At 46.3% G+C, this 16,140-nt stretch overlaps 1 protein-coding gene across 3 annotated transcripts; it reads left to right on the forward strand.

The window, feature by feature from the left end:
• The first annotated feature begins 3,740 nt into the window (after positions 1-3,740).
• Fus (FUS RNA binding protein) lies at positions 3,741-15,251 on the forward strand. 3 transcript variants are annotated; one of them, XM_013011595.1, is made up of 15 exons: positions 3,741-3,824; positions 5,602-5,626; positions 5,723-5,877; positions 7,100-7,244; positions 7,375-7,562; positions 7,828-8,035; positions 9,677-9,711; positions 11,194-11,226; positions 11,955-12,058; positions 12,525-12,654; positions 13,619-13,720; positions 13,839-13,962; positions 14,423-14,523; positions 14,647-14,794; positions 15,050-15,251. In XM_013011595.1, the coding sequence occupies exons 1-15, from the start codon at positions 3,812-3,814 to the stop codon at positions 15,087-15,089; spliced, it is 1,551 nt and encodes a 516-aa protein (XP_012867049.1). In that variant the 5' UTR covers positions 3,741-3,811; the 3' UTR covers positions 15,090-15,251. The 3 variants fall into 3 exon arrangements, with proteins under 3 accessions (XP_012867049.1, XP_012867050.1, XP_012867048.1); XM_013011596.1 differs by having other exon boundaries at positions 3,742-3,824; positions 7,103-7,244; XM_013011594.1 differs by having other exon boundaries at positions 3,747-3,824; positions 11,952-12,058.
• Positions 15,252-16,140: the final 889 nt, after the last annotated feature.

The following is a 16,140-nucleotide window of genomic DNA, read 5'->3' on the forward strand; positions in this document are numbered from 1 at the left end:
GTAGAGCGCTAGCCTTGAGCAACAGCAGCTCAGGGACAGTGCCCAGGCCCTGAGTTCAAGCCCCAGGACTGGCAAAAAAACAAAACAAAAACCAAGTAGGCCCCACTTGACAGCACCTCCTGTCCTGAGCACTGCCCCTAGGAAACGATAAAGCAAGTATTTTTTGCTCACAGCTGTATGTCTTGAAGAGTGAGAGAGCCCCAGATATTTATTTTTGTCTTCTGTGTTCTGGGCCTGGGGGAAGGGAGAGTTATAGATGGAAATTACTATTCCATACTTAACTTCACAGCTGGCTTATGATGATTTCTGTTATAACTCACCAGGAGAAAATCCATCGAGGCACAATTAAAGGCAACAAAGGACTTTTATTAATCGGTATAGCCCTGGCCTGGGCTACTGCAGAACTAGGAGCAGCTGCAACCTCCAAGGGGAGAGTTGTTTTCTCTCCTTTTTTCCTCCTTACCCTCTTTCCCACAGGTCTCGCCTCTCTCCCAGCCTGGGTCTCCACTCAGATCGGCCCAGGCTTCCCGGGCCTCTCTTCTGGCCCAGGTCTCTCTGCAGTCCCCGCGAGGAAGACACCAGTCCAAGACGGCGACCTGCTCAATCGGTCTGCCTCTCTCTCTTCTGGCCACGCCTCTTCCCGCGCTTTTTCGAGTCTCCTCCACCGGAAATCCCGCCCCTCCATATCCGGTGGCACGCCTACTCCCCATCCCCTTTGACACTCGGCGCTGCCAGCAGGGTGGAGGGAGGGGGTGAGACGTCCTGGTGAGATCAGCCTGCCTGGTTCTCCCATTTCTTCAATCCTTCCCCCTCCTATTATTTGGTGCTAGTACTGGGGCTTGAACTCAGGGCAGGGCTGCTGTTCCTTAGATTTTTCATTTAAGGCCAGTGCTGTACCACTTGAGCCACAGCTCCACTTTTGGCTGTTTGGTAGTTAGTTGGAGATAAGTGTCTTGGATTTGTCTGCCTGGGCTGGCTTTGGATTGTGACCTTCAGATATGAACCTCCTGAATGTAAGGTCCTCTCCTGGATGGTGAGCAGACTCCACCCTCCTCACTGCAAAGTCTCCGCCCAGTACCTGCGTTACCTAGGCAACTGGCACACCTGGAAGAAGTCACATCTGCATCTGCTGAGGTCACATCTGAATTTGATGTGGCCACACCTTTCTCTGCCCATATCCTAGATAAGACCTATCCCAGGCCCAGACACTCTCTTTTCCAGGTCTTTCTCAGAGGTGTGGAATGCCAGCCAGAACGATGAATAAACCTACCCCTTACCTGAATACCACTTATGTGGTATGGTTCTTACTCAGCAACCTCTTCTTTAAAAAAACCTAACACTGAATAGTATTACAGGTGTGAACTACACTGCTTAGCTACTTAGAGTTTCTTTTTTTTTTTTTTTTGGTCCGGTCGTGGGGCTTGAACTCCAGGTTTGGGCGCTGTCCCTGTGCTATCCAGCTCAAGGCTAGCGCTCTACCACTTGAGCCACAGCGCCACTTCCGCCTTTTTTCTTTATGTGGTTCTGAGGAATCGAAACCCAGGGCCTCAGGCATGCAAGGCAAGCACTCTACCATTGAGCCACCTTCCCAGCCCCTGCTACCTTGAGCTTCAAATTACTTCTCCAGGGAAGGCTGCTGAGTATGCTAATTGCAGGATAATTTGAACTTTTTTTTTTTTTTAACTCTGGGCCTGGGCACTGTCCCTCAGCTCTTCAGCTCAAGGCTAGCACTCTACCACTTGAGCCACAGCACCACTTCTGTTTTTTCTGGTGTTAATTGGAGATGAGTCTCACAGACTTTCCTGCCTGGGACGGCTTGGAACCATGATCCTCAGATCTCAGCCTCCTGAGTAGCTAGGTTGACAGGCGTGAGCCACCAGCACCCAGCTTAACTTGAACTTTTTATCCTTGCTCTACCAAGAGAACATGCTTTTAAACACTCCAAAGATTTCATATAACAAAAAGATCCAGCAGGGCGCTGGTGGCTCAGGCCTGTCAACCTAGCTACTCAGGAGACTGAGATCTGAGGATCATGGTTCAAAGCCAGTCCCATCAGGAAAGTCCATGAGACTCTTATCTCCAATAAACCACTCGAAAACCGGAAATGGCGCTGTGGCTCAAGCAGTGGAGTGCTTCTCTTGAGCTGAAGAGCACAGGGACAGCGCCCAAACCTGGAGTTCAAGCCCCACAACTGACCAAAAAAACCCCAAAACACCAAAAGGACCTATTTGCAGTCAATCACATACCTGGATTCCAATCACATACATACATCTAACAAAACAATCTATAACGTGTTATATGTACATATATATCAATACACACACACACACACACATATATATATATACATATACACATGATAATCATAGATTCTTGTTCTGTTTCTCTTGGTGAATGCCAGTATAGAGGCTTGAACTCAGGGCTTTTAGCTGTTTCACTCAACTTTTTATTTTTTTGCCCATCCTGGGGCTTGAACTCAGGGCCTTGGTCCTTTCCCTGAGACTCTTGTACTCAAGGCTAGATGAACCACAGCGACACTTCCGGCTTTTTCTGGAGGTAACAGTCTCATGGACTTTCCTGCCCGGACTAGCTTTGAACCATGATCCACAGATCTCAACCTCCTTTGTAGATTACAGGAGTGAGCCACAGGTGCCTGCCTCTCAAATTTTTGTTCAGATCTAGGACTCTACCAGTTGAGCACACCTTCAGCTGGTGATTTTAGAGGTGGAAATCTTGTAGACTTTTCTGCCCTGGCTGGCTTCCAAATGCTATCCTCCAGATCTCAGCTTTCTGAGTGGCTAGGATTTACAAGCGTGAGACATTGGCGCCAGGATTCACTTTTCTTATAACGTGAAGCTATTTTGCTTTCTTCACGGGATTATGATGGGAAAGAAACTGTGTATTTTGAAACCACTTAAAGCCTTATACAAATGGATTACTTCTGGGATCTTCATGCTGGTTTCTTGCTAGTCCTTCGAACAGATCAAAAGTAGGTATCAGTGAAAGGCCAGGGGACCGGAAACCTAATTGTCAGGACTCTGATAATCAGGTCGCAGGGACAGTCTTGAGCTTTCAGCACCCTGGCTGGTCAGGGTCAAAGCCAAAGGGTTTAGTTGAGCTCTGTATCAGACCAGATCGGGGCCCAAGCTATCCTTCCAGTCAAACGTCACAAACTACGGACCCAATGAAAGGAGTCTTGAAACAGTCGGTGTCTTCTGGTTAGAACCAGAAGAGGTTAGAACCAGAGAGGGAAGCTAGAGGCTGGAAAGACCGTGAGAGAGTCTGATACTCTGGGACATCACCAGAAGGCGGCAACTCTCCGTCTAGAGTGAAAGGGGCCGGAGAAAGGGGCCAATGTAAAGGCTTTCAGTTCCCACAGCCAGATTCCGGGCTTGGACTGCAGTTCCGCCCGCAAACGCTAGGGGCCCCATCGCCCCGCCCTTAGCGGGAAGCTGGGACGTACCATTGTGTCTTTATAGGGGTAGACTTGGCCCAGGGGCCACTCAGAGAGAGATGAAAAGAGCCATTTACCAGGGAAGTTGGTATCTATTATCTACATGATTCAAGTGTTTTCGTTAATGTTTCTTCTTTTCGTCTGCTCGGACCCTGGAGTTCTCCAGAAGCAATGGGGATCTGGGCCTGCTCCTACCCCCGTCATTTCTCACACTTGGTACATCCCGCCGCGGTGCGTAGGCGGGGGAGGCCTACATAAGCCTCGTCGCAGGAGGCGGGGCTGCTCAGTCCTCCAGGCGTCGGCGCTCCTCAGGCTTGGAATCTCGCTGCTCGTCGGCCTGTACGCGCGTGCGCGGACATGGCCTCCAACGGTATGTGAGGGCGCGAGGCGGCAGTGGCGCGCCGATCCAGGGCCTCATTTCCTCCTCAACAGACTTATAATTTCCAATGGGCCCGGGGTGGTGATCGCTTGTTGGACAGCTTTTCGCCTCGCTGTGGCGGGAAGTTGGGGTGGGTGGAAGTGGGGGGGGGAGTCTCTGTCGCCATTTTGTTTCGCGCCTCAGGCTCCTCGAGCTGAGCCGGAAGCCTTCTTTCCACAGTCCCATTTACTCGTGGCGACTTTGGAGAGGGACGTTTCTGGCTCGTTGGGAGCGTGAGGGGAGGTAGAAGGCCTCGTCTCTATAGCCATTCCCTTCCCCCTCTTGGGCCCCACGACGGTCTGCTTTGTCGCAGTGCTGCATCCGGGCACTCGGGCGCGCGCACGCGCCTGGCTGGCCCCTCCCCCTCCCCGCGGCGCGGATCCCCCTTCCCCGCCTTGGGTCGGCCCAGCGTTTTGTTGCGAGACCCTCCGCCTACGACTCGGCGGGTGCCGGAGCCGTTGAGGGCCGCGCCCTGGTATCCCTCGGGAGGGGGCGGGGCTGTCCCGTTCCCGCCTCGTTTGCCACGCGGCCGGGGGCGGGGGCAGTATCTAGACCGGCTGCCCGCCTAAAGCGGTAGGGGGCGGTTGCGAGGAGTGACCAACGGATGGACTCCGGGGCCAGCCGGGTTCGGAGGGATTCCCGCCTAAGTTTCGATTTTTCTGCAATAGCAACCCAAAGCAATGCTATCCAGGCCACACCTTTGCCCGATCATTTTTTTTTTTTTCGTGGTTTCCTGCACGGAGATGAGCCTATCATCCTGGCTACATTGTTAATACAGCGATTAAAAAAAAACCATCTTCTGGCCTGTGGCTTAGTGGTAGAGTGCTTGCCTAGCATGCAATGAAGCCCTGGGTTCGATTCCTCAGTGCCACCTACACAGAACAAGGCGGAAGTGGCGCTGTGGCTCAAGTGGTAGAGTGCTAGCTTTGAGCAAAAGAGCTTCGGGACAGTGCCCAGGTCTTGAGTTGAAGCCTCAAGACTGGCCAAAAAAAAAAATGTCTTCTATGTCTGGTTTGCTGTGTCTCCCAGCATCCCTAAGAGGAGAGAAAAACTGCCAGCATGGATCTGGGGATGATCTCTGTCCCGGGTGATAATTTGCTTCCTGAGGAACAGCACTTCTACTATCTTTGTCATTTGTTGTGTTAGTGTCTAGGCTTTGCACTTCGGTCTTCAAGGTTGAGCACATTGTCTTTCCCCTCCCCCTTCCCCCTTTTGAGTCTTTTCCCAGGCCCCCCCTCCCCTTAACAGATACTGCCACATTTTGAACACTGCAGGCTTGATATCAAACCTCTGCCACTTATTTAGTGTCTAGTTGTGGGTGAGTTAGTATTTCTTGACTTTCAGAATTTTCATAATTTCAACCCCTAGCTGTATGAGAATACTATGTATGAGCCTTCTGTGACACAAGTCTGGGGAGGCCTAGGCAGGAGGATCCTAATTGTACTGTACACCAAAAATTTATTTCTTTTTTTGGTCAGTAAATACTTGGGCAGTTCAGTGGCCTCTTGATTAGCACTGCAAAATAAAACACTCCAAAGATTTGGTCTCCAGGAGCCAGTGTTTTCCCTTTATTAATTGTATGAAAATCTGATCATTTCTAGCTTGTGTTTCTCAATTAGTGTCTTATGGAAGAATTAGGAAGTTTTGGGTCCCTTCGTTTAGTGGCCTCAGTGCTTAAGCTGTCCCCAGTGTAACTGGGTGGTAATGAAGTTGTGTTTTTCTTTTGCAGATTATACCCAGCAAGCAACCCAAAGGTAAGCGTTTGCAGAGGGTCAGGTAAATTTAGCGTATGTTGTTTCTTTTTGGTTTGTAAAGTGGTCTTTTGATTGCCCCGTTTTCTTTTTCTCTAGCTATGGGGCATACCCTGCTCAGCCTGGGCAGGGCTACTCCCAGCAGAGCAGCCAGCCCTATGGACAGCAGAGCTACAGTGGTTATGGCCAGTCAGCAGACACTTCAGGCTATGGTCAGAGCAGCTATGGTTCTTCTTATGGACAGACTCAGAACAGTGAGTTCCTCTTATTGAAGCCACAGTTTATGATTGCCGTGCACCTTGATGGATGTTATCCCTTTTCAACATTTTTACCCATCCCGCCTGACCTACCCCTTCCCTTTTCCTAATTTTGAAGATAATTGACTGCTATCTTACTCTTTTGTAGTGTTTCAGACAAATGTATTTTGGTTTGTAACAGTTTTATTTTTTACTTTGTTATTCAGGTTGAACCTTTTCCTATTTCACTTCTTGGCATGAAACAGGAAATGCCTAAAGGGAGAACCAAATTTAGTCTGATTATGGCATAGAAATGTTTTGTTTGAGTACTTAAAATCATTTGCCATAAATCAATGATATACAAGGATGAAAATAGAAAATTGGCCTTAAGGTCTATAAGTATAATCAGTGTGGGCTGTTGCATATATGATATGTCTATATCTGTAGTTAATAACTATAACTGGGGTTGTGATTAGTGCTTTTAGAGAATGGCTTTAAGTTACAGCAAAGTTAGGCATTAACCTGGTTTTGGGAGAGCATGAGAGTGTGAGTGAACTTGGAGTATTAATTGTAGTGTTTAAAAAGATGTGTGATTGCCTGGTGCTGGTGGCTCACACCTGTAATCCTAGCTACTCAGGAGGCTGAGATCTGAGGATCAGGGTTCAAAGCCAGCCTGGGCAGGAAAGTCCATGAGACTCTTATCTCCAGTAAACCACTAGAAAACTAGAAGTGGTGCTGTGGCTCAAGTGGTAGAGCGCTTGCCTTGAGCTGAAGAGCGCAGGGACAGTGCCCAGGCCCAGAATTCAAGGCCCACGACCGACTCAAAAAAAAAATTGTGATTATGAGTTGGAGGATTAGCAGTTTCTTAGCTGGGTTTAAATGCATTGAAAGTATATAATTTTCTTTTTTGATTATTTTCTGTTAAGTAGTTGTACAGCTAACTGGGCTATAATTCCATGAGTCAGGTGAAAGTACAGTATTTCTTGGTCAAGGTTACCTCTTCTTTTTTTCTCCCCTATTCCCCATCCCCCTGCCCCCCCCACCATGCCTACCTAACCTTAATGTTACGTAGTTCATTTTTTACATCACATACATTGAATATAATGATTCCATTTGCTTACCCTCTCTTTCACTGTTCCTGTGCCACTCCCCCCTTTTGCTTACAGGAAGTATATAATTCATTGCCTGCTGTTTTTCTTTCCTTGGAACTTTTGTGATTCCCTTTCTCTGTTCTTTGTAGCAGGTTATGGAACTCAGTCAGCTCCCCAGGGGTACGGCTCCACTGGTGGGTATGGCAGCAGCCAGAGTTCCCAGTCGTCTTACGGGCAGCAGTCTTCCTACCCTGGCTATGGCCAGCAGCCAGCTCCCAGCAGCACCTCTGGAAGGTAAGGGTAGAAAGATGAAGTATTGATAGGTCTCTGTTGGATAGAGAGAATGGGACAGACTAAGTGAGGTGAAAGGGATTTAATTGGTGGCCATGCTAGCCGTATGATTCTCTTTTTGTTTTCTTTTCAGTTATGGTGGCAGTTCCCAGAGCAGCAGCTATGGGCAGCCTCAAAGTGGGGGCTACGGCCAACAGTCTGGCTATGGAGGACAGCAACAGAGCTATGGACAGCAGCAAAGCTCTTATAATCCCCCTCAGGGCTATGGACAACAGAACCAGTATAACAGTAGCAGTGGCGGAGGCGGAGGGGGTGGTGGAGGTAAGAGGGTGTTTGCAGCTGTTTATTTTCCTTAGGATTTATACTGTGGCCCTTAACCTAAGAGTTGCTTTCTTATTTCTTAGCTCTCTTTATTCCTGTTTTTTGTTTTCTGGCACTGTTGACCCTACTACTTCATGGTCCCCTACTTTTGGTGTGTGGGGCTCAGGATGAAGCTCAAGACTCTCTGTGCTAATAATATTAGCACATAGCCTTCTCCTAAGTTATATTCTCAGCCCTTGTTTAAAGTAGCCTTTTTTCCATACAGGCAACTATGGCCAAGATCAGTCCTCCATGAGCGGTGGTGGTGGTGGCTATGGCAATCAGGACCAGAGTGGTGGTGGCGGCGGCTACGGGGGAGGCCAGCAAGACCGTGGGGGCCGAGGCAGGGGCGGTGGCGGTGGTTATAACCGCAGCAGTGGTGGCTATGAACCCAGAGGTCGTGGAGGTGGCCGTGGAGGCAGAGGCGGCATGGGGTAGGTGTCTCATGAGCCAGGGAGTATTTGGGGTGAGGAGTGTGGAGGGTTGCATGAATCCCCTGAAGCCAGTCCTTAGTGCATGGTTAGTATCCTTGTTCTCTGGGCATCTATAAAGGCTTTGACTTTGGGTAGTGATTGTTGCTACATCCCCATTACATTTTTATGAGAACTTGAGAGCCTACAATCCCATCTACACCTTGGAGTAGATAACTTGAGTATTGATGCTTTTATTTCCAAAGAAAAAGAACAGATACATAAGCACATGTGAATTGGAGTCATTGATATCCTAGGCAAGAAACATGGGAGTAAAATTTCTTTGTCTGCAAGGGAAACTGATGATTCCACTCCTGGGAACTAGAAGGGGAACTTTGTTCTGTGTACACCCATGTGTCCTCCAAGGGCGGTGGTAATGGTTGATCTCACTTAAGCTTCCAGGAATTGGCTACTTACTCTTCCCATGTTCTGTAGTCACTTGAACCCATGAACTTGATTTCCACTAATTTGACTGGTTTTGTGTGTGACTTGGTTTATATGGTCATGTGACTGATGTGTGTAGACGTTTGGGGCAAAATAGGCTTGACAGTGGTATTCCACCTATTTGCTCCACTGTCTTATCTTTTTCCTGATTAGTTACTAAGCATCAGCTTGTCCAACTGCCTCTTCCCTTCCCATAGAAATTGAAGTAGTAGAACCTTAGATTTGATGTTAAAACATTTGTCAAATCTGTTGTAAATATGATTTGAAGGACCCTCCTCTTGTCTCTCTGAAAAGGGGAGGAATGTTAGTGGTATTCCTTTTTTTTTTTTCAAAGTAGGTTTTTAAAATAAATTTGTCCATGGTAAGTATTAGTGGTGGGTGGGGGCAGTATCAAAAAAGACATACAAAGTAAGGAGAAAACTGTTGTGTGCGTGTGTTTAATGCAAAACTTTAAAAAGAAAAGCAACTGTTATGTGACTGTTAACTTGCTCTGCATTTTATGTGCCACAGGTATGAAAGGTGACATTGCAAAATACTCCGCTCTTCTCCCAGTGTAGAAGGGGTGACCCCGGGGATAGGGGATGATCAAAACAGCTCAGTAGTTAGGATAGGGCTTAGCTAAGTTTGTCTTGCTTTAAGGGGAAATTGCCTATGGTTTTGACTTTTTATATGGAATGGGGTTGGGTCTGCTTGCTGCTTTCAAAGCAAAAACCACGAAAATGTGTTCAGGGCTACCCCCAGCCTGGTGTGAAATGTTTTCTGGGTAAATTGGGGGTAGTTTTTAAACCAACTACTGGGTTGTCAACTACTTAACAACAAGAGGAAAAAACACCTGCTACGCCAGAAGAACAACCAAGGAAAATGGGTCATTTTTTTTCCAGAGGAAATAGATATACATTTCTATTATCTATCAATCTATATACACTATATAAAGAAAAACCTTTTAAAGCAAAATCCTTAACTGTGTCTGAGAAATTGCACACGTGTGTGTGACATGCTCAAAGGTCAGACAAGGGGTGGTCAGGAAGGGATGTATTTTAGTAGCCACTTGTATCTTTTTTCCAAAACACCTACCCATGTATGGGGCATGTTAAAATCAAAAAACACCCGTTTGTAGCCGTTGGAAGCTTCATGTCCTTTCTTCTAACTTGTCTTCTCCAGCGGAAGTGACCGTGGTGGCTTCAATAAATTTGGTGGTAAGTGAACAGAGTTTCCAAAATTCCCAACTCCCAGCAATGCTTTGTCTGATTGTTCATTTGCAGATGTCTTAGTGTGTTAATTTGTCAAAGGTTTTTGAAGTGTCCATAATCACCTCCAGAAGGGGGTGGGGTAGGAATGCCACCTGCTACCAGATGTGTGCTAACTTGGAGGCGGCAGGCAGGGATAAACTTGGCAGTCTGCTACCAAATTGGTTGGACCCGGGTTAATTGAGGTGTCTAATCGGCCTCTGCACAGGGATGTGCCACATCTGGCACTTAGTGGCCACCATCATGAGCAACTGGAGAGTGTATGCTGGAACACATGATGCCAACTTGGCTTTAGGACCCTTTGATCAGTGTATCCAAGGCTGGTGTGTGTGTATGTGAGTGTAACAACTTCCAGGTGTTTATAATTCTTGGGAGAAGGACATGGAAAATGCCCTGCCCTGAGGATGGTGAAGCTGGTGTGTATTTTTTTTACATTAAGTACTGAGTGGCGTCAATGCAATTCTATCTACGTTTGTACTTAACTCAGCTGGGCACATAGGTACTAGCTCTGGGAAGGAAGGTGTGGACTACTTCAATGGTTTGGGAGCATGTGTGGCTCATGGGAAATAACCAGGTCTTACACTGCACAAACTGAATTCATGGAAAAATGTCAAATTTGAGAAGTCTCCCAGTAAGCTGGAACTTTTCTGGTTTGGTTAACTAACAAAAGGTTTCTTGATTTGTTTCAACATTTAAAGCCAAAGGCTTGGGTTCATGACGTAGGTGTCCTTGTGTATTGGTACAATATTTACATATGATATGATGAATTCAGATAAAACATTGGTCTAAGATGGTCTCTGGAAAACAAATAGAGGCTGCATTATGGAAATAAGATTTCTGGTCTGTTCCCTGGGACATGCTTTAAAAATAACGATAGATATTATGTATGAGTTTTTAAATTTTATTTTCATGTGGCTTTGGGGAAACAACATGGTTTTAAGAATGGTTTCTAAAGATGAAATTTAAACATTGTTCTATAAGGGATAAGTAATGTCTTTGGTGTTCCAAGTGGATGGATGTACATCACATTGCTGGTGGTGAGCCCATGTCTCTCTGGGGTGAGAGAACAGGGCCGAGCTCTGAGTTGGTTTGTTAATAACTTAATGGGTCATCCCCTCCCCCTTCTGTGCTGAGGACATTTCCCAGCTGGAGCTGGGGGAGGCCGTATTTTCTGAAGTGTGGACTTAAACCTGTAGGGACTCAAGTTAAAAAGCTCTTGTGGAAAAGGGGACCTGTGTCTCCCCGGGACCTGCCTAGGATTTTCTACTCTGGCAGGCCCAGGACAGGGTTTGGAGTGAGGCTGGGAACACTTACCTGATATTTTCAAGAGCTAGAATTTGATGTTTTTTCTGTTGTCCTTTCCTGTTGACTAACGGCTCCTTTTCCTTGTTTTTGTTTTTGTTCTTTTTTCCCCTCCCCATGTTACTTAAGGCCCTCGGGATCAAGGATCTCGACATGATTCTGGTGAGTCTACTGCGATACCTAGACTTCTACCTTTTCTATGAAACTTAAGACTTTTACCTTTTCTATGAAACTTAAAAAGGAGTGAGAAAAGCAGCAGTAGAGAGGGTAAAGGTGTTCAAGTAGATGCTAGAAATACTGAACAAATACTTGGGTTGCAATTTAGTAGGTTCTGAGATTCTAAACTGTAGATGATGCGGGATCTGGAAGGATGCTTCAGAACTGCCTTTTAAAGCAGAGTTTTTGAAAAATGCATGTCATGTCCAAATAGGGGAACAAAAGTCAGTGAGTGAAAGAGCTGGTCGCATCACACATGAAGAGCATTAAATAAACAACTTTTGGCTGTATTCATATTCACTTATGGATTTTAATGTAAAAAAGGTTTCTTGGGAGGTTTGTAATTAAATGTTGGTAAGCACTGTGTATATGGTCATATATGATTTTGGGCAGTGGACTTCTGAGCCCTGGATTGTGTACTAGGTTATAACATATTTGAAGGATGGTTGTAAAGTAAACCTAACATGGGCAATCAAATACTAAAATAGAATGGTGTGTGTTTCTTAAGTTGTCTAACCAGCACTTAAAGTGATACTAGTTGCTTGGCCCTGAAATCCCTTCAAGTATTTCTCAAAAGTTAGAGACAATTGTTTGATTTACCTGGACTTTTCCCTCTCCCCCCAAATCTTACTTTGCCTTTTCTAATTCTGTTTCCTCCTATGTCGAACAAGCAGAACAGGATAATTCGGACAACAACACAATCTTTGTGCAGGGCCTGGGTGAGAATGTCACAATCGAGTCTGTGGCCGACTACTTCAAGCAGATCGGTATTATTAAGGTACTTGTGGAACAGAGGGGGTATGCACTTCACTCATTAGTGAAAATAGGAGGCTGGGGTGAAAACAAGTCTTAGTAGTTGTGGAGCATAAAGGACCAGCCTGTTGCTGTTTACTAAAGGAAAAAAAAGTGTAGCAAGGAAATGTCCAAGTTGTAGTACTTACAGCTTTAATTTAGATAACCTGTAAGATGGGGGCCAGGAAGAGTGGGGGCCAAAGTTGGAGAGTGTCAGGAGTGGTACCAAATGGCTCTTTTTATCCACAAATTCTGTGTTGGTTGATTGAGTCAACCTCAGATTAAATACTTGATACAATGCATCTATCCTGAATCTCTTGAAACTGCCATTCTGAATAAGGCGGTATACATTGCATTAGATATTAATGAGTAACCTTAGTATGTGTCAAGTGCTAAGCCAGCATGAGTCTCTGGGGATCCTCTAAAATTATTCTCTCATTTTATTTCTTCAGACAAATAAGAAAACCGGACAGCCCATGATTAACTTGTACACAGACAGGGAAACGGGCAAGCTGAAGGGAGAGGCAACAGTCTCCTTTGATGACCCACCTTCTGCTAAAGCAGCCATTGACTGGTTTGATGGTATGTATGTGAAAATGGTAGAGTGGGAAAGCAAGGAGCTGAAGAACCTGGCTATGTTTTGAGCCTTTTTTTTCTTGTAGTACCTAGCTTGAACTTTTTCGCTTGTATTGCCTCCTAACAGCCACTTTCACACTTGACCCATAATTCTGGTCCCCTTTCTTTTTTTTTGGTTGGTCTTGGGGCTTGAACTCTGGGCTCCTGGGTGCTGTTTCTTCAGCTCAAGGCTAATGCTCTACTACTTGAGCCACTTCAGTTTTCTGAGTGGTTTAGTCGAGATAAAAACATTATAGCCTCATGGACTTTGCTGCCTAGGCTGGCTTTGTACTGGGATCCTCAGATCTCAGCCTCCTGAGCACCTAGGATTACAGGTATGGGCCACCGGTGCCCAGTTTAGTCCTACTTTTTTTTTGGGGGGGTCCAGTCGTGGGGCCTGAACTCTGGGCCTGGGCGCTGTCCCTCAGCTCTTCAGCTCAAGGCTAGCGCTCTACCACTTAAGCCACAGCACCACCTCCGGCTTTTTTCTTTTTGCTTATGTGGTGCTGAGGAATTGAACCCAGGGCCTCAGGTATGCAAGGCACGCGCTCTACCACTGAGCCACCTTCTCAGCCCCTAGTCCTACTTTTTACTGATGCTTTAATACTTTGACTTTTCTGTCTAAGCTGGGTTTGAACCATGATCCTTTACTTCTCAGCCTCTTGAGTGGGATTTCAGGCATGACCCAATGATGCCTGAAGATGCTTTTGAGTCTTACTTTTATTTGTTGTAATTTTAGTTTAGTCTCAGATTATAAAGTTTCTGGAACATGTGCAGTGTCTTTCGGTTTATATACAGGTAGGTCTTGGTGTGTAGTTGTCTTATTTTATAGAGTTAGGGTTAAGATCTAGGTCCCTCATAACCTAGCCAGCACTCTTCTATTGAATTATGTCCCCAGCCCCAAAGATTGCTTTTATGTCTATTTCTTTAGGTAAAGAGTTCTCTGGGAATCCTATCAAGGTCTCATTTGCTACTCGCCGAGCAGACTTCAATCGAGGTGGTGGCAATGGTCGTGGAGGCCGAGGGCGAGGAGGTAAGGAGCTGCTGCTTTTAATATCTAATTAATTATCTGTGGTATAAAGAGATGATATGGAAAAGACACATTAGCCAAAGTTGGAAGGTGCCATACTCCTTAATTGTGTTCATACTAGGACCCATGGGCCGTGGGGGCTATGGAGGCGGAGGCAGTGGTGGCGGTGGCCGGGGAGGATTCCCCAGTGGAGGTGGTGGTGGCGGAGGACAGCAACGAGCTGGAGACTGGAAGTGCCCTAATCCGTGAGTGAAACTTCAAGTTGGTACGATGGCAGGTTATTCCAATGAAAGAAGGTGAAGGGTGCTTAAGTGTGGAGTAGTTCCCCCACTTCTGTGAGACGTGCTGTTTCTAAGATCTCCACTGGGTGCATGCAACCTGGGGTAATAGACAGCCTGGAAAGTACTTGAGCCCAGTACTATGGTACTGAGCCAGTGGGTCTGATGAGCAACTTCACTGGGAAGGGCAGTGTATACTGCTTTGACAGATGGACAAATTTCCATCATTATTCAGAAATTACCTGTAGTTTAAATCTTGTAAATTATTTCTGGGGTTTCTATTCTTAAACTGATTGGGTTATAGGGCACTGAAATGGTGGGTAAGGGGAGACTAATGTGAGGAATAGTAGTAAAGTAGGTTTAGTTTCTGTTTTTGCTCTTGAGAAGCATGTCTTGTGATTCTGTACCTTGTCTTCTGTTTTCTTAGTACATGTGAAAACATGAACTTCTCCTGGAGAAACGAATGCAACCAGTGTAAGGCCCCTAAACCAGATGGCCCAGGAGGGGGTCCAGGGGGCTCTCATATGGGTAAGAAAGTGACAGAGCTGACCTTAAATTTTGTTTTATTTTTTGTTTTTAATACCAAAAATCTGTGCAGGAAGAGTAAGTGGAAGGTTGGAAAATGAAGGTAATGTTTCTTTTTCTTCCTAGGGGGTAACTATGGAGATGATCGCCGTGGTGGCAGAGGAGGCTATGATCGGGGTGGCTACCGAGGCCGAGGCGGAGACCGAGGGGGCTTCCGAGGGGGCCGGGGTGGTGGGGACAGAGGCGGCTTTGGCCCTGGCAAGATGGACTCTAGGTGAGTAAGGCTCTAAAGCAAGATAAAAGCAGTTGTGGTCAGGGGCTTGCAGGGGTGTTGGAGAGAGTAGTTTCTTTGGGAAGAATTGACACGGTAACCTTATTGGGAGAGAGAGAGAATTAGGGGAAATCAGTCTTCAAATTGACCGCCAGTGCAGAGATGAGAGATTTGTTTGGGTAGGGAGGGACTACCTAGGGTGTTTTGGGTGGAGAGGTGGACTTGTAAACTGGAGCCTAACATGTTCTCTCTTTGCAGGGGTGAGCACAGACAGGATCGCAGGGATAGGCCGTATTAGCCTGGCTCCTGAAGTTCTGGAACAGCTTTTCTTCCTGTACCCAGTGTTACCTTCGTTCTTTTGTAACCTTCCAACTCGTCAGCACCCATGGATTTTTTTGTGTCGGACTGTAATTGTAACCATACCTCTGGTTCCCATTAAAAACTATGGTTTTAGTTAAAATTTCTTCCCTCCCCACCCTCACCCCTCCCCTCCACTTGCCTGGAAGCTTGATGTCCAGGAAAGGAATGGTGAGGAGTTGTCTTCTGAGATACCTGATCCTGTGGAACAGAAATGAGTGTCAAATGATCTTGCTCCAGGGGAGAAAAGTACAAGTGGTCCTTGAGCAAGTGATGGGAAAAGAAGGTATTTATAAAGAAGGTGACTTTCTGCACCTAGTGTACTAGGGTTTAGCACTTGCATAGACAAACCTGTTGTCTACAACTGGATCATTTTTCCCATTGTGCCTGTTTCCAGAGGGCCTGATAACACTCTTATTTGAGGACTTCAGGCTCTAGTCTTAATGATGAAGTGATGGGAAGCCCTCCTTTCAAGATTAGCGTGAAATGTTTGGATAGTCTCCCCAACCTTAGCCTTTGCTGATCCCCAAAGGCCAACTCTTTCTTACCTGAATCTGGAGTTTAGGGAACTCAGATCTGCTAACTACTGGATAAACATGAATTTAAATATATAAAACTAAAAAGCTGGGTGTGGCATACATATGGTGCACACCTATAGTCTCAGCACTTGGGAGTCTGAGGCAGGAGAATCTAGTGTTACAAGCAGGAGCATGACTCAAAAAAGACCTGAGAGAACTCATGCCTGTAATCTTAGCTACTCAGGGGGCTGAGATCCCAGGATCATGGTTCACAGCCAGCCCAGGCAGGAAAGGCTGTGAAACTACCTCCAGTAAACCACCAGAAAATCAGAAGCACTGTGGCTCAAGTGGTAGAGCACTAGCCTTGATCTGAAGAGCTGAGAGACGGTGCCCAGTTTAAACCCTACGGCCGACCAAAAAGTAAAGAGAGCTGGGAAGGTGCTCAGTGGTAGAGCGCTCGCCTTGCATGCATGA

The sequence above is a fragment of the Dipodomys ordii genome, unplaced genomic scaffold (genome assembly GCF_000151885.1).
Source record: "Dipodomys ordii isolate 6190 unplaced genomic scaffold, Dord_2.0 Scaffold14, whole genome shotgun sequence".
Lineage (NCBI taxonomy): Eukaryota > Metazoa > Chordata > Mammalia > Rodentia > Heteromyidae > Dipodomys > Dipodomys ordii.

What these genes read in the sequence shown, in the direction of transcription:
- Fus (XM_013011594.1), top strand. An exon ending in CCCAGCAGCACCTCTGGAAG is followed by an intron (nt 7,245 to 7,374) that starts GTAAGGGTAGAA and finishes TTTTCTTTTCAG; the next exon opens with TTATGGTGGCAGTTCCCAGA. An exon ending in TGGAGGCCGAGGGCGAGGAG is followed by an intron (nt 13,721 to 13,838) that starts GTAAGGAGCTGC and finishes TGTTCATACTAG; the next exon opens with GACCCATGGGCCGTGGGGGC.